Source organism: Pelodiscus sinensis, chromosome 17 (genome assembly GCF_052426305.1).
Source record: "Pelodiscus sinensis isolate ZL-2025 chromosome 17, ASM5242630v1, whole genome shotgun sequence".
Lineage (NCBI taxonomy): Eukaryota > Metazoa > Chordata > Testudines > Trionychidae > Pelodiscus > Pelodiscus sinensis.
The window spans coordinates 11,185,970-11,211,590 of NC_143068.1; the positions used below are offsets into that span (position 1 = coordinate 11,185,970).

At 48.6% G+C, this 25,621-nt stretch overlaps 1 protein-coding gene across 2 annotated transcripts in view; it reads left to right on the forward strand.

The window, feature by feature from the left end:
• Positions 1 to 25,621, forward strand: part of LAMA5 (laminin subunit alpha 5) — a 190,149-nt gene that overhangs the window by 98,900 nt on the left and 65,628 nt on the right. For both annotated transcript variants that reach the window (XM_075901089.2, XM_075901088.2), the window contains exons 7-18: positions 8,056 to 8,171; positions 9,717 to 9,835; positions 10,654 to 10,744; positions 11,788 to 11,922; positions 12,394 to 12,456; positions 14,549 to 14,689; positions 15,296 to 15,433; positions 16,253 to 16,387; positions 17,972 to 18,106; positions 23,957 to 24,094; positions 24,378 to 24,430; positions 24,621 to 24,720. In XM_075901089.2, the coding sequence (XP_075757204.2) occupies positions 8,056 to 8,171; positions 9,717 to 9,835; positions 10,654 to 10,744; positions 11,788 to 11,922; positions 12,394 to 12,456; positions 14,549 to 14,689; positions 15,296 to 15,433; positions 16,253 to 16,387; positions 17,972 to 18,106; positions 23,957 to 24,094; positions 24,378 to 24,430; positions 24,621 to 24,720 (1,364 nt within the window). The remainder of the gene's footprint in view (positions 1 to 8,055; positions 8,172 to 9,716; positions 9,836 to 10,653; positions 10,745 to 11,787; positions 11,923 to 12,393; positions 12,457 to 14,548; positions 14,690 to 15,295; positions 15,434 to 16,252; positions 16,388 to 17,971; positions 18,107 to 23,956; positions 24,095 to 24,377; positions 24,431 to 24,620; positions 24,721 to 25,621) is intronic.

Genomic DNA, 25,621 nt, shown 5'->3' on the forward strand with positions numbered 1-25,621 from the left:
AGACTTTCCAAATTCCATTACTCTTCTCTTTGTGTTGAGACATTAAAACTAACTGCTCTAGGGAGGGAGGGGTGTCTTCTGTGATTTAGGAATTGGGTTGGGAGCCAAGAGGCCTGTATTAAAATACACTTTAAACCTCTGAATGCTGGGTGAATCCTAATCTGGGAACACCCATGGTACGGAGGAGGAAGTGGCTCTGTGCACTGCCACCTGACACCCTCTCCCCCAACTGGGAAAACTGCAGTACATATGGCTGCTTCCCTTTAGGCTTTTTCCCGCCACTCCCATCATGGCGGGAGGCGGTGCCTGGGAACGCTGAGCCATGTGTCCTTCTGGGATCGGGGTGGCAGGTAAGCGCCCCACTGCCTCTCACCCAGATCCTGCAGCGCCCTCCCTGTCCCAGCAAAATCTTTAATCCAGCATACCCTGTTCCCCAGGATTGCCAGATTAAAGAGGTTCAACTATACCATTTCTGTCACATGTCCTGAGAGCCTTATACTACAAATTAATTGCCATGTAATATTGCCAGTAGTTTTCCCGTTCTTGCCAGTATGCTAGGGTACATTACACACAGCTGAGTCATTCGAGAGAGATTATCTTGTGGGCCCACATCCCTTCAGTAGACCCCACTGTTGGTTTTTCAAAAGGTAAGACCCCCAAAAAGGCTTCTGTGGACCTCACTGACACACGGAAATTTCTGCTACTGGGAGATAAGCCAAAGTGTTGGATCTCTCCGTGGCATGGCAGTAGTTCTCAGACTTTTGTATCGGTGACCCTTTTCACATGACAAGCCTCTGAGTGTGACCAAACTTGCCCAATATAAAACACATTCAAAACCATTATAAATGCTGGAGGATGGAGGTTGACAGCTTGTGACTCCCCACCTGTACTCAGTTTGAGAATCCCTGCCACAGAACTGTGGATTTCTGTTGTACAAATCAAACTTTGCACAAACTATTTTTGTGGGAAGTGTATGAGGAGGCTAGTGAGAAGCCTTTTGTAAACATGGTCAGCCTTGCATTTTAGGGCTTTAATTTAGGAAACGGATTGAGCATCTATTAACTTTAAGCAGGGGCTTGAGTGCTTTCCCGCTTTGGGTCCTAGAGCTGGCACCAGACAACATCTCTTGTCCTGATTGTTTAACATACTGATGTGATAAGAGGCTGTCTTCAGAGGCCTTGTCTATATTTACATGGAGATCGACACTCTGGTGATCAATTTTTCTGGGGCTCGATTTAGTGGATCTAGTAAGGACCTGCTAAATTGACTGTTGATGGCACCCCTGTCAATCGCAGTACTGCATGGGGTCGTGAGGAATAAGGGAAGTAGATGGGAGAAACTCTCGTGTCAATCTCCTGCAATGGGGACACCATGGAAATTCAGCTTAAGGTACGTCGCATCGAGCTACACTATTGTCGTAGGTGGAATTGCATATATTAAGTCGATTATCTGGTATTATAAACCAGGCTAGAGAAGGCATTCCTATGCAGTACAAGCCCTCTTATCCAGCACATCTTCAACTGGCAAACTCAGTAGACTGGCATTTCTGCACGGATAGTCTGGTTTATATGGTGGTTGGTGCCGAACTGGCAGAGAACTGAGGTGTGGGAGGGGCTGTGGGGCGCACTGTGGGAGAGAACGTGTCCAGGAGGAGCTTGGGGCAAGGATTGGGGTGTGAGGGGATCGGAGTGCCCGATGGGAGGTGCTCACCTCAGGTGACCCCTGCAAGTGGCTCCCTGACCCTGCTGTTGCTGGCACAGATGCGGCCCAGTGGCTCTGCAGGAGCCATGACTCCCCAACTCCTAGCCCATTGGCCAGGAACCACAGCTATGAGGGTGGTGCCTGCAGACATGCCTGCTTGCAACAGAGCTGCCTGGCTGTGCTGCCACCTGGAACAGCAGGGATGGGGAGCTGCTCATAAGGACTGCCGGAGGTGAGTGCCCCCCCATCCAGTACCCCAAATCAGTCCCACACCCTAACCCCCTGCCAGATGCAGCCCCTCTCCCAGAGCCTGTGCCTCACAGCCTCTCCCATGCCCCTGCCCCACATCCACCCTCTCCCTGACTCCAAATCCTTCCATCATGGTTGACCTACATTTTTAATTTACCAGCACCCATCCCTCCCTCCCCCCGTTCACCCAGCATGTCAGATAAAAGGGCTTTCACTGTAGCTCTGGGAAGTTCGCTTAAAGCAACAGTTTTGTCCTCGGCCCTCTTACCCCTCTTTAAAGAGTGGGGTGGGAAAACATTCTGCAGTGTTGACGAAATCTTGCCAACCCATCTGGTGTTTTCAGTTAATTTTGTTTGATTTGATTTTTTTTATTATTATTTTATTTTTATTCTATTCATCCCAAAAATGATTGGGATCTCCCTCTGTTTTCTGTGTCTCCTGTGCACAGCCGTCTATTGCTTAGCTGGGTATAACCAATAATTTACTTCATGATAAAGAGTCAAAAGAACAAGCTTAAACATTTCTCTCTCTCAAAAAAAAAACAAAAAAAAAAACACCACCATATCCCCCTCCCCCTGCCATCCTTATGTTGGTAGGTTACTTATGTGTAGAAATAGCACAACTAAGTAAATCCTTGACACCTGATCTTCAGACATAAGCACTGGAGAGTCACGTATTTGGGTTGCAACAGACAAAACATTGTCTAGATCCAAAGTGTAGGCGGAAGGCAAAGCTCTCCAGTTTGGTGGGGAACATGCATGGTCCTTGTTCCAATATAAAACAGTCAGGTTTTAAACAAAACATTCCCTTGTCAAAGGGGCGGGGAAGCAAAATATAAAGCAAGGCCTCAAAGTGCAAATCAAGTAATGTACATGTACGGGCTAGTAGGAGGGGAGGGGTTGGAGACTTTTGCTTTAATTTAAAGAAAAACACTGATTAAGAAACATGCACCTATAAGAATGGACAACTTCAGCAGGCTAAGTCTGGTTCTTAGCACACTGTGGTCCTTTATTCAACCAGAGTCACCTCAGTGGGCACCAGCGTTCCCTCTAATTTTCTCTGTCCATGTGCTGAATAGTTTTTGCTATGTGCACCGAGACTTATATGGATGTGCACCACCAGTAGAAACACCTGCTTGCCGGCTGTGAGCTGTCTGCTAATCAGCTGAGTGGCATTTGAATCTATCCTGGGGGGGGCGTCCAAGTGCTCAGCTTGCAGAGAACACTGGTGGGCACCCCAGTGTAGCAGCTTTAGCATAATAGCTGAGGACTGAATGAGCTTTGGGACTGAATTCTCCCACTTCTAGCATTGTTTTTTCCCCATTAGGCTCCGAGCACCTTGCTGGGGTCACATAGGCAGCTGAGCAGAGACAGTGCTGAGGCCTTCATTATGTCTTGGAATTTATATGGCCCCCTTTGTTATGAGACCCAAGTGCTAAACAGCTGTCCATACATTTATCCTCACAACACACCGGTGAGGTGGGGATTTTGCTGCAGTGGTGTAGCCAAAAGGGCCTACTGGAGTGAGCCTTGACCTTGGGTGGGTGGGTGGGCAATAAGCCCCCCACACCTTGTCCCTGCTCTCCTGCTAGAGCGCTGGCGATGTGGGATCAGCCCTGACTTCACTCCTTGGCTGGAGAGTTGGGTGTAGCAGGGTCAACTTGGCTACCATGGGTGGGCCTGGGTGAAAAGTGGTTGGGCCATGGCCTACTCAGGGCCACCTGTGGCTATGTCACTGTTTTGCCGATGGGAAACTGAGGAACAGGGAAGACCAAAGGTTTTTCCCAAGCTTGCACAGGAAGCTTGTGGTCAAACTGGGAATTGACTCCCATGTCTCTGTAATTCTAGATCGGGGCCTTAGCCACTAGACCAGGGATGGGGAACCTCAGGCTTGGGGGGTCAGATCTGGCCTCTGGCTTGACTGGATCTGGCCCCCAAGGCTCAGCCCCTCTCCCCAGCATTGGGTAGCCTGCGCTGTGTGGCCCTGACTGATTTTATTGTGGGTCAGTGGCCCCCTACCCTAAAAAGGTTCCCCACCCCTGCAGTAGACAATCCTTCCATTCAGGATCCTTGCCAAGCATCTTTCTTGGGTGTAAAATTCACTGAGCCCAGCACCAACTCTTTGACCCATGCGGAGAAATGCTTTACTCCATATTTGTCTAATAAAATGAGGGGAGGGCAGCAGACCTGTTGGATCCTGACCAAACACTAGCTCTGTTCATGGGAGAAGAGATCTCATTGGCTAGTGCCACTCATAAAGAGTACCGGCTATGTTGACTTTTTTATATATAAAACTAATCCAAAAGAGTAAATGGGTAGTCTTTGCAAAGGAGCAGGAACTGCATAGCTGTTACATTTCTAGCCCACAGTTCCCCCTCATCTGTGTTTCCAGCTAGAAACGCCACATAGTTTCTGATAACCACAAGAGCTTTATGTCTTAGCCATCTGTTTGCAGCCTGTGTTGCTTTCATGAATGGGCTGGGTAGAGTCAGCTGGACCTGAAGAAACACGAATTTCTTTCTCATACGGATCATGTAGTGGTTTTGGATCTTGTGTACTAAAATTCCAGCAGGTTCCAGCCAACGTTAAAATCTGCAAAGAATTAAAACAAAGGAGGTATTGAAAAGCGCATCTGCATTGGGGTACTCCCCTCTCTCCTAATGAATAGTTGAGCAAATATGTCAACTGGATAATTTTTTGATTTTGTTTGAAAAAGTATTGCTGGATGTGTTCGTTGTCTCGTATCAATGCTGCAGAATAAAGCAGATGCACCAGGGCAGAGTGATTACTTGGGGGGGGGGGGGGGGGGGGGGGGGGGGGGGGGGGGGAGGAGAGAGAGAGAATATGAATATGAATAACTATTGCTGGGGATGCTCTCCCAAGAGGAGAATAAAATGAAGGGAGGGCAGCAGACCTGTTGGATCCCAGCCAAACACTAGCTCTGTTCATTATTATATTCTGACTTCCAGAATTCCGCCTTTGGTTTCATTTGGATGCATTTATCATCTTTGCTCCTTGTCCCAAGCAGCTGGGTAACATTGCAGCATGCTGTTTACACAGCTGCCACATTTCACCCCAGAGTTGGCTGCTCTTACCTTGTGGGGAAAGTGTTTGAGTTGTGTTCTTCGTACAGTCAGTGAGTAACCTCTCCAAGGTCCTTTGGGATATGTCTGGACAAACAGATGATGTAAACGGAAGAACATAAAATGGAGCCACTGGAAACGGATAGCAAACCAGACACTATCAAGGCAGCACTGGAAGTGTGGTGGGAGAGGCAGCCAGCTGTAATTCAGCAGTAATTATAGCAGGGTTTAGCTTCCCGGAAGGAAGGCACAGAAGTCAGAACTGCCTCTACAAGGAAGAGATGGGAAGCGACCTCCTTTTTCTTGCCTTACCTGGGGCCAAGCTCCATGGCAATTAACTTGGGTGGTTAGGGAGAAATGGGATTAATTTGAATTTTCAGTGGAGAAATACTGTTGGAAATACTCCCATTTTTTTCAAAGGCTTTGACAGCAGCAGTGTGTAGCCTCCCAGCAGAGCAGGTTTGCAGAGATAATTAAGCCCATCTCTCCCTGTTTTATTGACAGGACGTCTCTGTGGTATGAAGCCATAGAGCCAGCACACTGAGATACCAAGCTTGACATTGCATGCGGGGAGGCTGTCAGCAAATGCTGCAGTGGGCTTTGAGCCCGATGGGGTTATAGTGTCATCTACGGCAGCTGTCAGGCCTCCTCATACCCTCATAAATCTGCGTGTAACCCTCCTGACTGGGAAGTGCAGTGTGTCTGACAGCTCATGTCCTACATCTTCAAATGCCAGGGCAAGACAAGACGATACAAATGGAGGAAAGCCTGCAATTTTCTTTTGTTCTGACTGAATTAAAATCCAGATGGTATCACGCCATTTACTGTGCTGAATGTTGGGAGGCTGCTGTCTGGACAGGTTATATTGATTTCCCAACTGGTTGGAGTATTCAAAAGTCTTGTGAAGAGTACTCTCGAATGCTGTCCAGCAAGGGTCCCCTGCATCTATTCGACTTGTAAATTTCCTGCATGAAATCAGAGACTATTGTGCTTGGTTTGGAGAACTGTTCCCCACTCCTGTAGACTCTTGTCCATCTTGGTGGGGGGAGAGGAGAAGGGGGCGGAAGGTTTGGAATAAGGCATAGTTCAATTACAAACCTTTAGGACGGGGATTGTCCTTTGTTCTGTATTTGTACAGAGCCAAGCACAGCAACGTCTTGTCCACAACTGAGGATTCAAGGCACCACCCCAATAAAAATAATGAGAAATATAGGGCTGGAAGGGACTTTAACAGGTTGTTTAGTTCACCCCCCTGTGCTGAGACAGGCTTAAATATACCTAGATTCAGTATAGTACATAAGAGTCAATTTCCTTCAGATCAGAAGGCAATATACACGTGGGTGGTGGATGAAGGTAGGGCTGGGGGTGGGGTGGGGTGCTGTGCACGTGCTCCCCTTCTAACCATAGGGAGGGGAGCGGGCGGGTGCATGCTCGGCCTAGCCCCTACCGCTCCAGAGGACAGTGTGCCATGTGGTCTGACCCGGCCTCTCCAGCCCCGGAGCATTGGGGAAGGGAAGAGGATGTGCTGCACAACCCAGCCCGGCCTCTCCAGCACTGGGAGGCTGGAGCTGATTTGGCTCTACATCTTTTAGCTAGCAAGTATTTGAACCTCTTCTAAGGCAGCTGTCCGTTCTGTGCCATTGGGCTGCTGTTGCAGAATGCTCACGTGCCCTTGAGTTTTCTTCCTGTTCCCATTTTGCTCTCCAGATTTGAAAGTAGGTCTGTCTTGGCTGCTAACGCACCTTTTCCCAGTGGACATGTAGCAAGGTTTGGCTTTGCTCTTCCTGCCACTGGGCTTGTCCCCAGTGAACATACCCATGCTAGTATGGCCTGGGCCAGCCCACTTCCCAGAAATGCAAGGGTGAATTTAGGTGAGTTAGTTTGGCAAAGCTCCCATGAATGATGAGGCATGTTTCTGATACCAATTGCCTGTCTATAAATGGGAGCAGATGGTGTTGTTTCTCTAGTTTACATGGGTTTTCATCAAAGTCCGAAGAGGTAGGGACAGCAGCTTCCTTCTCATAAGCTGGCACTGTACAAATGTCTGGGTGGGCAGAGCGTTTTTCACAGGGCTTGGATTTAGTGCATATGGGGGTCAGAGGAGGGTGATACAGTTCTTTGTTCCCAATGGTTCTGATCCTATCCCTGTTGAAGTCAATGGCAAAACTCCCAACTGGCTTGGTGGGACCCAGCTAAAGCCCATGGGCTTGCACCAGATGGAATTGCATTGCATTTTAGAGGGCACAGGAAATGTCTTGGGGTGCATGTTCATGTTGATTCCAGTTAAGTGAAAAGTTGTCTTGAATAAAAAGTGCTGATCTTTTGCATTGTATCCATCTAAATTGCAAGTTCTTTTAGGCAGGGACCGGGTCCTGCATGTTTGCAGAAAGCTCTGAACATCAAAGACCTGGGCATAAATGACCTATTCTCAGTTGACCCCCCAAATCCAAACACTGGCATTGAGAAGTATCTGTCCCCTGATCCAGAAAGTTGCCGGAAGAGAAGCAACTTGGTAACAGTTCCTCTCGTGCTGTTTGTTTTAGGGCTGCTCAGGAATTTTTCACCAGAATGAATAAAGAGTTTTCTTAACGCTGTGGGGAAATTTCAGTTTTGCAAAAATTTCATGTTCCATTGGGAAAATTGAAATGATGGCTCTCCAGATACCTGGCTGGAAGGCTCCTGTTGGTTTCACTTTCTGTCTGAAGGACAGCGGCAAATGCTGAACACCATGGCTCATTGCTTTTCTCCTCTACTCTCGCTCTGGGTCTGGAGAAGCAAAGAGGCCAGGCTGATTGGTGGCTCTCCCCAAGTGGAATTATTCTCAGAATAGCTGCCCAATAAAATTTTTGTGGTTTTAACTTTTCATCACAGTTTGAGACTTTTCCCTTTTTTTTTTTTTTTTTTTTTTTTTTAAACCCCGGGAAGGTCTTTCTGGCCTGCTCTAGTTATTTCTCCAGCCAAATCCTCTGTGTTCAGTGACCTGGCTTGGAAGTAATTCTGCTCTCTCACCTTTCATTTTGCAGGCTGCAGTGTGATTGTCAACACAACACCTGTGGCGGCTCATGTGATCGCTGCTGCCCGGGCTTCAACCAGTTACCCTGGAAACCAGCTACGACCGACAGCGCTAATGAATGCAAACGTAGGTTGTTGGGAGCTGGGTGTTTTCTTCTTTCCTGCTGTTTAGCTTGTTCGTTCCATGTTTTGCAACCATCTCCACTACCCCCACATCCCTAAGATTAACCTCACAGCCTCTGCATGGGGCGCTTTAGGGTTGGCCCTAAAGCTCTGCTGTAGAATCCCGTTCCTAATGCTTCGTGGGCTTGAACTGGTTTTCTGGGGAGTGGGTTAAAATGTTATCTCCTCTGTTCTGAAGGTCCATGGACCTGGTGCACCCAGGAAATATGCTTGCTCTCCCGTGTGCTCACATGTCCCTTGTGTACTGAGTTGACCAGCCACACCAGGGGAAGCAGCACACACAGCCCCCTGCGTGCCCGGTGCTTGGAGAAGGAATTCATAGCACAGTCCTTCTTGGAGCTCCCGCTGGGCTTTGCATTAAATCTCCCCCTCCATTCATTATGGGCTGTCTCTCCATTGGTCCTTGGTCGGGAATTTAAGGTTCCTATAAATGGCTGAATTGTCAGCATTGGAAGGTAAAGTCCTTTATGCAAAGAACATCTAGCATGGTCAGGGGAGCTATTAGAGTCCCTTAGGCTGCTCCATCAATGAACCACAATCCTGACCTGGATGGATCACCCTATAGAGCGATGAGGCTGAATTGTTCTAGGGTGGCTGGCAGCAGAGCTGTTGATTTTAATGTTGTTTCTGTGACTTGTTCCTCTCTCCGCTGGGGACTGGACTGAGATCACTAAGCCATTTCAGACAAGCCCCTGGGTGGTGGTAACTTCTGGTCACTGGGATTTGGTAATTTAGAGGTGAAATTGGATTATTCTGATTTGTGAAGGCTTCTACAATATCTGCTTAGTTGAGCCTGAGTGCTAATTCTGGGCCCCTTCTTGGTCCTAAACTTTATGCAGTCATCCCGGTTGCTCAGTTCTACCCTGAAGATGCACTCTGGTCAGATTTACCTACCTCTTTATTTGCATAGCCAGAATCCTTCAGTAGATGCCAGCACTGGAATTCGTGCTGGGCTGGGAAAGTGAATCGTGAAGTTCAGTTGAAACACATGCACTCTGGGATGTAGGAACTCTGTACCAGTCTGCTAGATATTGTTCCCGTGGATTTTAAAAGAAACCCAGCCAACGTCCTCTGACCGTGTGTTTAATGTTACAGTTCAGCCCATCTCTAATTGGATAAAATTGAGAACTGACTTGCATGTATGCACCAAACCACTGTGAATGCACCAAAGTTTGGATAATTTCCTTTTCTCCCCTCCCACCATGCCAAAGCCCTGCTAGAGTGCCTGTTCTCCCGAGACACCCAGCCTTGATTCGTAGACTGTAGATATCTGAAAGCTTGAGTGATTAACTGTCCCTTTGGCCCTTTTTGAGCTTTATTCCTCCTTTACATGTAACCCCCGTGCAATGCACTTATTCCACTCCTCTCATCCCTTCATCCGGGAGAGGGGAAGAGGGAGTTTAAATCCATCAGTGGTTTCATTGGAGAATGGGGATCGGTAACCCAGAGGAGCATAATAACCGCTACGCTCCTGTCTCTTTACCTATAGCGTGCAATTGCAATGGCCATGCCTACGACTGCTACTATGATCCCGAGGTCGATCGCCACAAGGCCAGCAAAAATCATGATGACCAGTATAAAGGGGGAGGTGTCTGCCTGGAGTGTCAAGTAAGTTGGGGTGGAGGGAAGTGCACCTTGTGGTTGTGACTGTCAGGCTGAATTATTGTGCTGCCTTGCGGGCAACATACAGATCAGGAGCTCTCATGTTTTCTGTTGGTTTCCCAGGAAATCTGGTCTCTTGGCATCGGGATAAAGGAGCATGCACCAGTGGCTGTAGTGTTGGCATAGTCCATAGGCACCTGTCTGCTAGCGTAACCTTGGAAATGCCTGGCTAGTGCGTTATGGGTGGGGTTTTCAGAAGCACTGGGCACTGGCCTTGTTCTGCTTCCACTTAATAGGAGTTTGATCACTGACTTCAAATGGGAGCAGAATTAGGCTAATGCTTGGGCTTCTGAACAATTCCACCCCAATTGACAGTGCCCAAATACTACCACTTGTCTGTTTCACTGCTTACACATCAGTACCATGCTGCTCTCTCTACTCTCTAAAATATTACCATGGCAATGCAAAAGTTCTTTGACGTGTTAATTTCATGCCAAGTGCCATATAGTGGCATGGGACCTGGGTAGAGCACGACTAGCCATGCTTTTATGAAATCGGTTATTCTCACTTCCTGAATGCAAGGCAGCTGGGAAACTTAATACCAAACCCTGAAGCCAAACAGAATTTGCCTGAGTTTAGCTAGAGACTGAAACCCAGTCCTACACGAGTGGAGTTTTGAGCAATCTTTGTTCTTTCCTTTATTTGATGGCCTAATGTTGCCATGTCACAAAGCTACCTGGTACCATAGTCTGGTAGATAACCGTGTCTCTCCTCCCCCCCGATGGGTAGAGTAACTGATGCCCTTCTACTCAACTGTTTTCCAGCATCATACAACTGGCATCAACTGTGAGAGGTGCATCCCTGGATACTATAAATCCCCTGACCATTCGATAGACTCACCCTACGTTTGCTACCGTGAGTATGGGCTGCCCTGCAGCTTAGAGATGCAGCTTCTGGATTTTCATTTAACAGCTGGATAGCAGCCCTTGCTGTTATTTGGTGGGGGTGTTTGGTGTACCTTCAGGGCCATTGTTCTGCCAGCCTTGGAATGTTCATGGTCACGCTCACCCATGCGCCTGTCTTGCATGCATAACCATTGGCGTGTGCAGAAAGTCTGTCTATCTGTCATTTGTTGTTGTAATCAGCTGCAGATGCATGTTCAGAGGCCTGAAAGGGGCGGAGACGTGGCCCCATATGACCCAACAGGGGATGACTTTCTGAAACAGGAGATGCATACGCACATCTCTATGGGAAACCTAAGGCATTCTGGCAGTCTTGGTGGATTTGCTTCTGGCACCTGGTTTGGTGGCTTTTGCTATCTTCAGCAGAGCCTACCTTAGCCAGAATTCCCACCCTTTCAGAAGCAAGATCTCGAGGAGCAGAGCCCAGCTTTTTGTAGCCTCCTGTTGGCTCCTTCAGTGCGGGGATTCCAAGGTGACTTCAGCAGCAGAAGCTCTGCCAAGCTTGAGCTATTTTAGAGAGACACACACACCTTCTGTTTTTGAAAGGGACTGGACTGTAAGTCTCCCAAGGTATGTCTAGACTACACTGATTTTTCCAAGAACTGTTCCACGTCCAGGGAACACGTTTGCTCATCTGCTTTTTTTGTGGAAGAGCAAATGCGCTCTTTTGGAAGCCCCTGTATTCCTCGTTCCATGAGGAATAAGGGGGCTTTTGAAAGGGTTTTTTTTCTGATATTTGGACCAGTCTAGATGGGCCAAGTGTTAGAAAAGCTTCTTCCGACAAAAGAATCAGAAAAAGCTATGCAAAATGCAGAGTGCATTTAGCGTAGCTTTTTTTGGAGAAAAAATAGTGTAGTCTAGCTGTACTCATGGACTCTCCAGCTGTGCTCCTAGCTTGTTGGTTGCAATTAGAAACCTCTTGTGTGAACACAGACTGGGAAAGGCGGGTTTCTCTCAATAATGGGAGCTCCCAGTGACTGTTCCCCTTCTCTGCAGGTTGTAACTGTGACTCGGAGTTCACCGATGGCACCTGTGAGGACCTAACTGGTCGTTGTTACTGCAAGCCAAATTACACGGGGGAGCTCTGCGATGCATGTGCAGAAGGATACCTAGACTTCCCACAATGCTACCGTAAGTGTCACGTTAGCATGGAGAGAGAGGGGGGCCGTCCACAGAGACGCGTGGTAGCTAAAACTCCTCAGACCCTGGTTAATGAGAAACCAGGATTGAAACCCTGTTTGTGCAAAGAGGACACCAGGAAGCCTAAATTTAGAGCATCCATCTTTGCAGACAGTGCATGGACAGTATACTCCTCTCCCTGTGTGGTGTCAGCAGGCTGCACGCTGCTCACCACACCTATGAGCGCAGAGCAACCCAATGCCTTGTTTTGGTAGTGACACTGGGGATAGGGGGAAGTGGAGTCCTTGGGCTAAATCCTGAATCTTCCCCCCCCTCATTTTTCAAATAGAGAAGAAGGTGACGTTTTGGGAGGGATATTGTTAATGCGGGCTTTTTAAAATCCGTTCAGTTTGCAGCCAGGCCCAGATTGGGGTCTGTACGGAGCACAAATGTAATGTTTGCAATGGCTCTTTCTCCTCACAGCTGTTCCAGCTTTCTCTCACAATGATACTGGAGAACAGGTGCTTCCTGCTGGACAGATAATACGTAAGCCCTGCTGTTTTACTTACCTCTTCTGAGATCACTCTGTGCACTGTAACTTATCCTGGATTGATCGGTCCTGCAGCCCTCTCCTAGATTACACCAATCCCAACCGCGATTTAGAATTACAGTTGTTGTGGTTCATTGTCGTTGTAGCACGCAGGGCCCAACTAAGATCAGGGTCCCTCTCTGGCAGGCTTTGCAGAGTCAAGTTGGAAGAGACTATCCCTGGCTCAAACAGCTTACAATTGCAATTGACAAGGCAAGGGGAAGAAGGGAAATATGATTCCTGTCTAAGCGAGCATTTATGGGCTTCAAGCAGGAGTCAGAAGAGATGGTCACAATGGTCCTGTCAGGCCTTAAAAATCTATGGCTGAGGACCCTGTCCAAGGTTACAAGGAGGCTGTGGCAGGGCTAGAAACTGAGGCTCCCTAGTCCCAATCCCATGCCTCAACCACAAGACCATCGTTTTCTTACATCTGTACATAGTTCATATCCTTAGGCACTGAGGAAGCTTATAAACACTCTGTGCCAGCATCCTCCACTGCTGAAAATCTGCCTTGCAGGCCAGGTGCCCCTAGCCTGAATGACCATGGCAGTTGAATGCTTGGGGGCAAACCTTGTGTAAAATCAGTTGTGTGTCTTGCATTTGCACTTGTACCCTTTCCCGTCCTCTTCCTCCAGCCTCTCTCGGGGAAAATTCTAACCCCTCAAGCTCATGACTCATCTCCACAGTCTTTTTGGGTGTCTCTGCTTTTCCCACAGACTTCTCCATTGTTTCATGTTTACTCCAGATAACCTTTTTCTTCCCTCTGATGGTTTAATCTGTTATTTTCCAGACAGGCTTTTCTTTGCTGAGCAGGAAGCTCTTTTCCTCTGGTTCCTACCCCTTCCCTCCCATTAAAATAAAACTTCTGCCTCCTTCTCCCCATCTCTTCTTTCACCCCCTTTTCCTGCATCAGGCAGACTAAGGTACTGAGGGAATCCAACATGGCTGAGCTAGCACTTTTGTGCACTCCCTCCCCCCCCTCCCCCCCCCCCCCCACTCTGTGGAACTCTGAAGTGCTTAGAATGCACCACGTAACGGGGGATGCTGCTGTGAGCCAGCCCTTGCAACCTGCTGGAGCAGCTGCCTTGGTTATTGGAAGGCTTATAGAGTCTCCTCATGTCACTCTTGGGCGGTGGGGCTGTCCTGTAATGGATCCTCACAGCATCCTGTGAACAAAGCCGCATCCCCATTGTACAGATGGTATTCTAGCCAGCATTCCTGCTGAGAGAGACAAAGAGATGAACTGACAGAGACTCGCTGGCAGAATTGGGGTTTGAATCTAAGGCCAGGTCTATACTAGACCTGGAAGGTCACCTTCAGGTAGGCAACTCCAGCTATGTAAATAACATAGCTGGATTCAACATACCTGAGCCAAGCATTTTTGCATTGACTATTCAATAGGGCGCCTCCACTTTTGAAGTATAGCCATCTGATCCCGAGCTCCAAGCGGCGCTGCCACTTTGAAATGCTGCGAAGAGCCTGATGTCGGGCTCCCGGTGGCATTCAAAGCCACAGAGCCTCACGGAGAAGCTGACCCCAGGCTCTATGTGGCACCGCCACTTTGAAGTACTCCCCTCTTCACCCCCCCTCTTAATTCATATCAGGTAGAGGAAGCATCACAGCACCCTGTGAACAAAGCTGCATCCCCTCTGTATAGACAGCATTCTGATAGAGGCACCAAGGATTGTGGGGGGGAAACGACTAGTCAACTCTCCTGTTGACTATCCGTAAGCATTTGTTTATCAGATAGTCGACTAGTCCTTCACATCCCTAGTCTTCACAGCAGGGAGGTATGCTCCTGTCTGCTTCCCTTACTCCTCGTGAATTGAGGAGTACCAGCACCAACCAGGGGTGCCCTCAGCACTTGATTTAGCGGGTCCTAACTAGACCCACTGAATCAGTCAGAAGTCGATCTCTGACATGGCAAGTGGAGATGTGGCCGTAGCGTTTCTGGCTCCTGGACCTGTGCTTTGCCTGTTAGCCCAGGCTGGCTGCTGGTGGAGATGTACTAAAAGGGGCTTCTGTTGTTCCTGTCGCCCCCTTTTGCAGACTGTGATTGCAACGCTGCCGGGACACAAGGGAATGTCTGCCGCAAAGACTCTCAATGGAGAGAGTGTGTGTGCAAACCCAACTTCCAGGGAGCTCAGTGCGATCAGTGTGCGCCCAGGCACTACGGACCTGGCTGCCAGCGTGAGTGACATGGGCCTATCAAGCCGGTTTCCTCTACGTTCTCACAAATGTCTCTGGTGGCTGCTCTGAGCAGTGCTGATGGCAGCACACTCCCCTCTCCCTGCTGGGAAAGGAGAATTCCTCAGTCCCGCTTCAAGTCACACATTCCCACGACTTTTGTTGAGATTTGCCAGAACGGGCCTGACCTGGCTGGATTCCCTTGGCCTTTCTGGGGAGCTGTGTAGGAATTCCCCTTCAGTTAATATCTGCCTCTCCTGCATCCTGAGAGACATTGGGGCTGCTCAGGGTTCACCAAGGTCTGTCAGCAAAGGCCTGTGGAGTCAAGGCGTTCTCATCCCCTTCCCCCTCTATCATTGTGAGCTCCTGTGACTGAAATCCTGGGGGGGAGGGAGGAGTCTTGTATTTGTAAATCTCACAGAGATGAGACTTGATTATTCTGGCCAAGGCTAGGGAAATGAGCCCCATCCAGCAGTCCAGTCTAATGGGAGGCCTTGTGCCGTGCTGGGATTAGCCAGGGCTGTGAACAGTGAAGGTGCCTCCTGATTCCCTCAGTGCCACAAGGACTAGCAGACACAGCAATTCACACGGGCCTGTTGTTCTTTCCAGCATGCCAGTGTGCAGGCCCAGGGCAGTACGACGGCACCTGCGATGGTGAGAGCGGCCAGTGTCTGTGTCGAACTGGATTCGAAGGGTATTCGTGTGACCAGTGTGCTCCTGGCTATTTCAGCTACCCTCTCTGCCAACGTGTGTAACTCCTCTGTCTCTCCAAAGGGGTGGACTTTTACCCTCTGGGCTTAGTAATATTTATTGCATTGCCATAGAAAGCACATTACCTGTGACTGTAATTGCAGAACCTGCCCTCATAGGGGAGCAGGTGGGCACCCTCCTGAGAGTGAGTCACTTCTGCCTAGACACTTACTGTTGTTTATTATTTGTATTCTTGTGGTGCCTTGGAGCCCGGTTGTGCGCTCAGGACCCTGTTGTGCAAGGCACTGTGGAAACACAGAACAAAAAAAAGGCCCCTGTGCTGAAGATCTTACAGCCTAGAGATAAAACAGGGACAACAGGTGGACACAGGCAAATGGGAGAGAACAAGGAAATGGAGACAAGAGTAGTCAGTGTGGGAGGCAGCTGTTGCAGCTCACCAGCATAGGCATCACAGCACAGGAGAGTTTTCAGAGGGTTTTGCAGGGGGAAAATGCATTAGTTGTGCAGCTGTTTATGTAGAGCCAAGGGTTGGGCAGCTGGGTGAAAAGGTAGCAGATGGACAGTGGGTACATCAGAGGCCAACTGGAGGTGAGAGTTGACATCTCCCTAGGATGTGAGAGATGATAGGCGGGGGCTAGGCCACGAAGAGAAACAGCTTGATGTGATGGAGAAAGGGGAACTAGAGGAGGCATGTGAAGACTCAGTATTCAAGCACTGAGCAGTATATCCAGACACTCCGTGCCAATGGTCCTACTCTGACTCAAGAGTCTCCTCCGTTCTGCCTGGAGCTTTAGCCCGTGCTCTGGGTGACATAGCTCCAAACCCCTTCCTCACCAGCTTTTCCCCACTTTGCAGTGTGCGGGTGCAGTGCTGTTGGGACGCTGCCGGGAGGCTGCGACTCTCTTGGGAGATGTGCCTGTCGGCCTGAGTTCGATGGGCCTCACTGTGACCAGTGCCGCACGGGATACCATTCCTACCCACATTGCCAAGGTATGGTGGAGACTGGCTGCTGGGGCCTGGGAGGAGAGGCGGAGTGTCGGCAGCTGACAAAGGGCTAGTGAGTTTGGGTACGTGACTTGAGACATCTTAGTCCAGTGATGGTAACCAAGGCTAATGAGTGGCCCGCCTTCATTTCAGTGGGCTGCAAGATTGAAATCGGTCCTGTGCACCAAGAATAGGAAGAAATACATCACTACTAAGCACTGGATATTTCAAAACTAGTAGAAATGCTTTAATCGTTCATATATGAATACAACTGTCATCAATTTCAAATAATAAAAGAAACATTTACAATTAATTTACAATATATCCTACTCGGTGCAACTTCTGGTTGGGTCTTTCCTGCACAAGCTTCCTTAGATTGGAGTAAGGGATGTGCAGATACTTCACAATTCAGCACTGAAGTTTCCATCCATTAAATCCCTACATGGCTTCTTCCCTGCCACCTCTTCCAAGCACCTCCCCTCCCTGCTCCTCCTCCTCCTTCTAGCACTTCAGAGTCCCGTGAATTGGCTGATGCGCAGTGTTCAAACTCTTGTAGGGAAGGAGAGGAGCAGGGATGGGACGCGAATCAGCCGATTCATGGTGCTCTGGAAGTGGTGGGAGGGAGGGGAAAAGGAGTGGGTAAGAGCAGAGCTCCCAGCATGTGAAAGGCAAGAGAGAAGGGGGCAAAGATGGAGTGCGTGGGCTGCACGTGGGATCCTGGCAGGTTGCCCACGACTGCCTTAGCAGGACCTGACTCACAGGAAGTGCTGAGCTCTCACCCTGGGAAAATCAGGACCCTTTTGAGGTGCTGCAGACTACCCCCAGAATCGCTAGTCAGTTGTAACATTTTGGCCCACATCCCTTTGATTTACATTAAAACTATGCAGGCGTAAGCTGGTCATCATCAATGGTGCCAGCGTTTGGAACACAAAGCTGTCATCTTCGGTCAGACTTACTCGATAGAATACAAGCTGTACATTCTCACCCTGTGCCCTCAGTCTCTGAGGGTACGTCTACTCAGCAGTGTTATTTCAGAATAACTGACGTTATTTCGAAATAACATAGTCCGCATCTACACTGCAAGCAGTTATTTTGACATAATGTTGAGCTGGAAGACTTCTTACTCTGACTCCTGTAACCCTCATTTTACGAGGAGTAAGGGAAATTGGAGGAAGAGTGCTCTTTCTTGGACTTCCTGCTGTGTAGACCGCATCAAAAGCCTAAGAAGCTATCTCAACTTAAGCTACGCAATTGACATACCTGAAGTTGTGTGGCTTGTTTCGACTTAAGTCTTGCTGTGTAGATGTGCCCTGGCTCTATTCCAAAAGGTCCACTTTTGTGAGCAGTCAGCCTCCATATCCGACCTCAGATATGTGAATTTTGGTGTTTGAAGTGTGGATTTGTCTGCTGAGAGCTGAAGAGAGAGAACTTCACCTTGATCACTGAATAACTATTCAGGGGTGATGCTTTGGGCTGGATTGACACAACTAGTAATGCAGAGGTGAAAAGACTTGGGTCCAGTTATTTGCCTCTGCTCGTTTCTCCCCCTTCTCAAACCTCTCTGTTTGTTCATGTGCCCTTTTTTTGCAGCTTGCTCCTGTGATCCCCGGGGCTCGGTGGATAACAACTGTAGCCCAGCTGGTCAGTGCCAGTGCCATTCTAACTATGATGGGCACACCTGTGGCCAGTGTGCACGAGGCTTCTATGGGTATCCCAGCTGCACACGTGAGTAACACTCTTCCCATGGAAAATTTTTGCCCAGTCTTGCAGAGCAGAAGCAGTGTGTTCCAGATATGGAATGGTGCAGAGTGCTACTTGCTTTCCATTGCTTTGGCTTTACCCTACCCTCTTTTCTCATCTCCTCAGAGCCCAACTTTGTATTTGAATTCAGACTGGGTTTTTATTCTAGGAGGAGTCTGTTTTTATTACTTACTCTTCCCCTGTTGGAATAAATACATTACCCCTGCGTTTCTCAAACTGTGGGTCTTGACTCCCTGGGGGGTTGCAGCAACTTGGAGTGGGGGGTCGTGGTATCACAAATTTTGAGAACCTCTGCATTCCCCCACAAAAGCATTTTCTCTTGCACATTAAGAGTCAGTTGCTAATGCTAATTCTAAGGCCATAGTGTTTGTCCCATAGGGTTAATTTGTCATTGTTAATTACAGGGGCCAAGGTCTGCCCATTCTGGTGTCCCTGCCCCCAGATACATAGTGTTTTAGAAATGGGCCTGCAAAATATAGTTCCAGAGTACCAAAATCCAGAATTGTAGCCCTATTCACCCAACACAGGCACAGACGGAAGGAGAAATGCACACTGAATTACTCCAGTTTGTTCCACTGTTTGGCCATCTGTGGTCCAGTAGCTTTTTAAAAGTAACATGTCAGTGAGCTGTGCAGTGCTTTCAGCATGAAACGTCAGACAGTGTTTGGATTTCACTTCAAAACCAAAGCTTTAAAGCAGGCTCACTGACACTCTCAGATATATACCATTCCACCTGGGACCGGTTTCAGGTGCTGAAGAGGGATTTCTGGCCTCAAGTGGAAGCTGTCTGTAAGTCTGAGGTTTTGCATGGGTTTGAGGCAAAACCATCATTTCAGCTGAGTTCCTTGAGCCAAACTTCAAGGCTCAAACACCATAATGATCAAAACACAGGGCCGTTCTGACGGAACCAGCACGATAGTTCTCACCAGCACATCAAAGCTGTTAACTGGGAACTAAGAATGCTGACGAACCAAGACCTAACCCCACTGAGGAAATGCAGCCCTTCCTGGGGATTGTACTGTGTCCCTACCAACTTCATATTCAGACAGGCAAGAAACCTGGCTTGCAAAGAGTTTATAAAACAAGATAAAGATCTTTTGAAGTGCCCTGAAGACGACGTAGCTGCAGTACTTGTTTTTACCGCTTAGCCAGAAGGTTCAGTTGGGGCACGTTTTGAATGTATACCTCCCAGTAACATCCTGCTCTCCAGACTTGCCAGCCGTGTCGTCATTCTGATAGATCCGTTGCCAGGATCAGAATGCCTTCCATGGGTACACCTATGCTGCAGTAAGACCTGTGGCATGGCCATGGCTAGCCTGGGTCAGCTGGCTTGGGCTCACGTTGCTTGGGGCTGCGGGGGCTATAAAACTGCAGTGTACATGTTGGGATGGAGTCTGCATGTCTACCCTGCAATTTTTAACCCTCCTGCCTGCGCCCTGTGAGCCTGAGTCAGCTGACGTTCGCCCGTAGGCAGTGCTGTGGGGTTTTTACTGCAGCGTAGGTGTGCCCAGAGAGCCCAGTACTGCTGTACTTCCCGTGAGTAGCCCCTTACTATGCATGCGAGCCCACTGTATCTTACTCTGCTCTCAGTTACACCAGCTGAAATCCATAAGCTGAAGCCAGTGGGGCTACAGTCATGGAAAAGGGGTGAGAGTTAAATAAGAATCAGACCTATTAATTTCATGTAACTCCTCCATCTAACTGTGATTTTCAGTGGCTCGGCTTGCAGGCGGCCCAATCCAAAACCAGTTGGAGTCTTGCCATTGGGCTTCAGATCAGGCACAAAGGGGAGAGCTAGGCACATCAATCATGCCCCTGCATTGGCGCAGGTGGCTGCAGTGCATTGTGTATTACACTTGAACCTCTTTAATCCCGCAATTTTGGGAATAGACACTGCGAGATTATGGAATTTTCCAGACGATGAGTGTTCGCCATCATAAAGGGTAAACAAAGTCTATTACTAAAGCTTTTGTATGTACAAACTATTATAGAGTATTGCACATGTATAACATGTCACACACACTTAATGCGCTGTATTGTAACTCGAGTAGTTCTGGGCACCTTAGAGACTAACCAAAATATATAGACTCATGAGCTTCCGTGGGTAAAAGCCTCTTCATCAGATGAATTGGAATGGAAATAACAGAAACCAAGATATATATATATATATATAAAAATAACAGCAGATGTAGTACCTGTCAATTGTAGGACCCATGTTAATGAGCCTCATTTAGTGGGCTGGATGTATCCCATACATAGCTTTTGATGTGGAAAAGGGTGTGTGAGGGGGAGGTAGCTGGGGCACTTACCTGGCACCCATTTGCTGCCAATGGAAGTGGCTGGAGAAAAGTCTCCAGACAAGCACTTGGCCAGCCGATGAGAGAGGGAGGGGGAGCGACAGCGCACAAAGCCTCTTCTGCAGCTCCCCTCCTCCGCCACTAGGGCAGAGCCCATAGGCTGGATTCGGCCCATGAGGCTTGGGGCTCCTCCCCTTCCCTGCGGTAGGGAGCCGGTGCTGGTGTTCCAGACATGCGAGGGTCCAAACAACAGGTGTTCCCAGATTTAAGAAGATACAAGCGTATTAACCATCCCCATCATGCCCTGGGCATAATCTCCTTCTCTGTTCCGCCCCCAGTCGGACTGGAAAGCAAGATGTACACTTGTGCCTCCCAGCAAGAATTTACCACTCATTAAAAAGTGTTCTGTGCTACAATTTCCCTGAAGCAACAGAACAGCAGCGTTGCTCCTTTTGCACAGTGCTAAATGTAGAACGCTGGGTGGCAGCCAGCTGGCTTAGTGTTCACAGCAAAAAGAGACGCCGGCACGATGGCTTTGAAGAGGCTGGAGGCTTGGATCAAATAGTCTCTCGGGGGGGCAGCAGCCACTTATTTTTTCATCTAAAGAAATAGCTAAAGTGCAAATGGGATTTAAAAAAATAATGAACCGAGAGAGAGAAGGAAACTGGAGTTTGAAAATCCTCCATTGTTTTTCCAGCGATGTTTTGCTGTTGGAGGGGGGCCAGTTAGGTGTCAGAGCCATTTGCACACTTACTAGAAATATACAGCCACAAGTGCCTGAGCAGTATTGGAAGGGAGAGAGCTGAATCTGTCTGGGATCAGCCTCGTTGATGGCTACACATCTGCTGAATGGCATTTCAGTGGAAAGGGCAGTGAGATCTCAGTGTGCCTTAGAGAGAAGCAAGTTATCTAGGAACAAAAGAACAGCCATACTGGGTCAGACCAAGGGTCCATCCAGCCCTGGATCCTGTCTTCCGACAGGTTACCAGTGCCAGATGCTTCGGAGGGGATGAACAGAACAAGTGCTCCATCCCCCATTTTCAGTCCCAGCTCCTGGCAGGAAGCAGCACAGTAATTTCCCACCCCTTTTCCAGGAGCATTTTGTTCTAAATCAGCAAATATTCTTGCATCCATGCTGCTAGCTCATTACTACATGTGGGCCCATCCCAGTGCGCCGTGTTCTACAAGTGCTGTTTGAGAGCTCGTGGCCCCAGGCCGCGACAACTGAATGCTGATCTCAGATACTTGGGTGTAATTGGCTCTCAGCATTTGTGATAATTGATGTGGCGCTTGTTGTTGTCACTAGATCATAGATTCATAGAATACTAGAACTGGAAGGGACCTCGAGATCATCTAGTCCGGTCCCCTACCCTCATGGCAGGACCAAGTACTGTCTAGATCATCTCTGATAGATGTCTGTCTAACCTGCTCTTAGATATCTCTAGTGATATAGATTCCTCAACCTCCCTAGGCAATTTATTCCAGTGTTTTACCATTCTGACAGGAAGTTTTTCCTAATGTCCAACCTAAAACTCTCTTGCTACAATTTAAACCCATTGCTTTTTGTCCTATCATCAGAGGCCAAGGAGAACAATTTTCCCCCCTCCTCCCTGTGACATCCTTTTAGATACCTGAAAACTGCTATTATGTCCCCTCTCAATCTTCTCCTTTCCAAACTAACAAGCCCAATTCCTTCAGCCTTCCTTCATAGCTCATGCTTCTAGACCTTTAATCATTTTTTTTTTTTTTTTTTTTTTTTTTTTTTGCTCTTCTCTGGTCCCTCTCCATCTTTCTTGAAATATGGTGCCCAAAATGGGACACGGTACTCCAATTGAGGCCTAATCAACACAAAGGAGAGCAGAAGAATGACTTCTCATGTCTTACTCACAACAGTCCTGTTAACTCATCCCAGAATCATGTTTGCTTTTTTTGCAGTAGTATCACACTGTTGATTTATATTTAGATTGTGGTCCACTATGACCCCTAGATCCCTTTCTGCAGTATTCGTTCCTAGACAGATTGTGTCTAGGTTGTGTGCCCTTTTGGATTTATTTGTTGAACATTGAATGTGAAGGGGCATGCATCAGCTAAAGTAAAATATTTGTTGTAATTAAACTTTATCGCGCATGTCTGTAGGGGTTTATTAACTGGTTGGTTTGGCTATAGAGAGGATCAGGCAGAGAAGGTAGCATAGTTAGGGGCACCCTACTGTAGCCATTCATTTCTGTCCCAGCAGGGAAGATGAGGTACATGAATGGAGTTGCAGGGATTTTGGAGAAGGGGTGGGGTGTCTCTTTGAATTAAACCTTGAAAAACCAGGCTCCTGTCAATTCTGGATGGACACACACAAAGGGGCACTGACACCTTCCGTAGGCCCCTGGGCAAGGGTGTGTGTGTGTGTTGGGGGAAAGGCTGGCTCTGTGCTCCTAGAAGGGGCAGAGCCTCAGGCAGAAGAGGCGGGGCGTGGGCAGTCAGCCCTGACCGCTGCCCAGAGCATGGCATGTCCCCCTCAGTCCTTAGTGCTGCCCAGGGCGTATGGCGCAGTGCTCCCGCAGCAATTGCTGCTGCAGTAGCTGCAACGGCAGCCAGGAGCCATGGGCCCCTTTGAATCATCGGGCCCCAGGGTAATAACCTCCTCCCCCCCCCCCTCCTCTCCCAGGCTGCTCAAAACGATTTTTGATGGAAACATTGGATTTTTGACTACACAGAACTTTTCACAAATGTATCTACTTTCTGCAGTTTTGTTGAAAAGATGAAAACATGAATATCACAAATATTTCCATTTTCATCCCAAAATCAAAATATTAAGATGTAGAAATGCCCTGTTGATGCTTTAGGAAAGTTGTAATTTGGCTGCTTCATGTTCCTGTTACTCCTCTGTCAGCCAGTTTCCCGAGCTGCATTACATCTCCCACAATGCATCATGGTGTGTCAGCAAGAGGCACAACTGTGATGTGAACCATCGGAATTGTAGTCTAGCCAGGAAGTGCAGCCCATGGAGGTGACTGGTGGCATGAGGCAGTCTGAACTACACCTCCCAGGAGGCACTCTGGCTGCATTTCCTAATCAAGGTTTTCTGTCAAAAAATACCAATTTTTTATTTGCCCCTGGAAAATGGAAATTGTCCTTGGGGAAATTTTGACAAAAATTACTTCCAAAAAATGTTGGGGGGGGGGGGGGGGGATTTTTCTGAGCAACTCTATAGACCACACATAGGTCACTTACCGCCTTTGAGCTACCAGAGCTCAGTCTGTCTCCAGCAGTAGTGCCTCATGCTCTCCGATTACCGGCCCTGAGTTCAGGTCCTGCTGCTGACTCAGCAGAGAGCTGTGTTATCTCATCCCCATTTTGAGACTCGAAATGCCCCCAGAGTGGTGAGGGGCAGGCGTGTTAAAGAGCAATTTCTGCTTGGGTTGTGGTTGTGTAAAACAAATCCTTTTATTTTAATCTGTGCTGGGAGTCCCTGTTGATTTCCAGCTCTCATCCTGACTGCCCACCTTTCCCTGTTCACTTGTAGCTTGCCAGTGCTCCACAGAGGGCTCCCTCCATGGCACATGTGATCAGGAAACTGGACAGTGCAGCTGTCGCCCCAAAGTGGCTGGTCTGCGCTGTGATGACTGCATGCCAGGGGCATATGGATTTCCACATTGTGAAGGTATCATTGTCTTCCTCCTCCTCCCCTTCCTGCATGACTTGATACAGCACATTAGTCTGGGGCTTCCCTCTACACCCTGAACCTACCATCTGACACTCGAAGCACTGTTTTAAAACCACACTTGTAAATACTGACCTGCCATGGGCTCAGCGAAAGCTTAAACATTTAAAAAAAACCTTCCTCCAATCTCCTTCATGAACAGACTCTCAGAGGGCACGCGGGACAAATCAGAGCTTTAAGGGGTGTGTGTTAAACCTGCTACAAGCTGTGCTTTTCCTTGCAGTGGGCTCCTGTAACCCCGCAGGGTTAGCAACTGCAGACCCTTCCCTGTCCCCGGTGAGTATTTCACATGCCCCTCAGTCTCCCTGGGCTGCTTTGGGTTTCCCTTCCTGCATACCTCGCTGGTTTTTGGCAGCTTTAGACCAACAGACCTCTCATCTGTTGTCTTAGCTGCAGGTTATGTGATGCTGCTTGAATCCCTGGTTTTCTCGCCTAATCCTTATATTTCGTCCCCCTCCCTTTCCAGGATTCCTGTGCATGTCGGGCATATGTCGAAGGCCCAGCTTGTGACAGATGCAAACCGCTGTACTGGAACCTGACTCCGGATAACCCCTATGGCTGCACGAGTAAGGAATTTACATTATCAGAGGAGGCTTTCTGGAGCAATCCATTCTCTTAGAGGTTTAAGGCCCAAACCTAAGCCTTAAGAGGCCATCTCCATTTGAGTAGTTCCCTTATCTCCATGCCCCATCTTTTCCATCTTCACTTATGGTATGAAGAGGTAGCATTCCACATGATGGGACTGATTTTGTGATCCATGCTTAACGGGGGGATGGGACAGACATGGGACCCTTTTCAAATGAATGGATCCAAGCATTTGTTCCGTCAGCTCTGCTAGGACAAAAATCTGTCTTTCCCGCGGACTTTACACACAATTTGCACTTGCAAATACAGGTTTTACATCTGTAAAATGGGAATGTGCATGTGTGAAATCCAGGGTAAGCTTAAAGCTGGCTGAAAATCCATCCCTTAGTCCAGTGGCTTTCAAACTACGGGTCGTGACCCAATACCGGGTCATGGAATGTCAGGCACTGGGTCTCATTGCTGCAGGGGGATCAGGTGACCAGTGGGGGTGCTAAGGCAGCTTCCTGCCTGTCCTTGCACCGCTGACTGCACTGCACCCCAGAAGCAGCTGACGGCAGGCCCAGCTGCTGGAGGAGGAGGGGGAGAGAGCACACAGGCAGTGCACAGAGCCTTATCCTGAGCACTAGTTCTGCACTCCTATTGGCTGGGAACCTGCTGCCGGCTGCTTCTGGGGTGAAGCATGGTCTGTGGTGCCAGGAGAGGCAGGAAGCTGCCTTTGCACCGCTGCTGACTGGCAGACACTCAAGGGAAGCCCCTCCTGCCACAGCCTTGACACCCCCAAAGCTGAAGCCCCCTCTTACATGCCTAAGGTCCCATCCTCAGCCCCACCCTAGAGCCCACACTCTAATCAAAGTCCATCGGGTCATGGGCATCAATGATTTT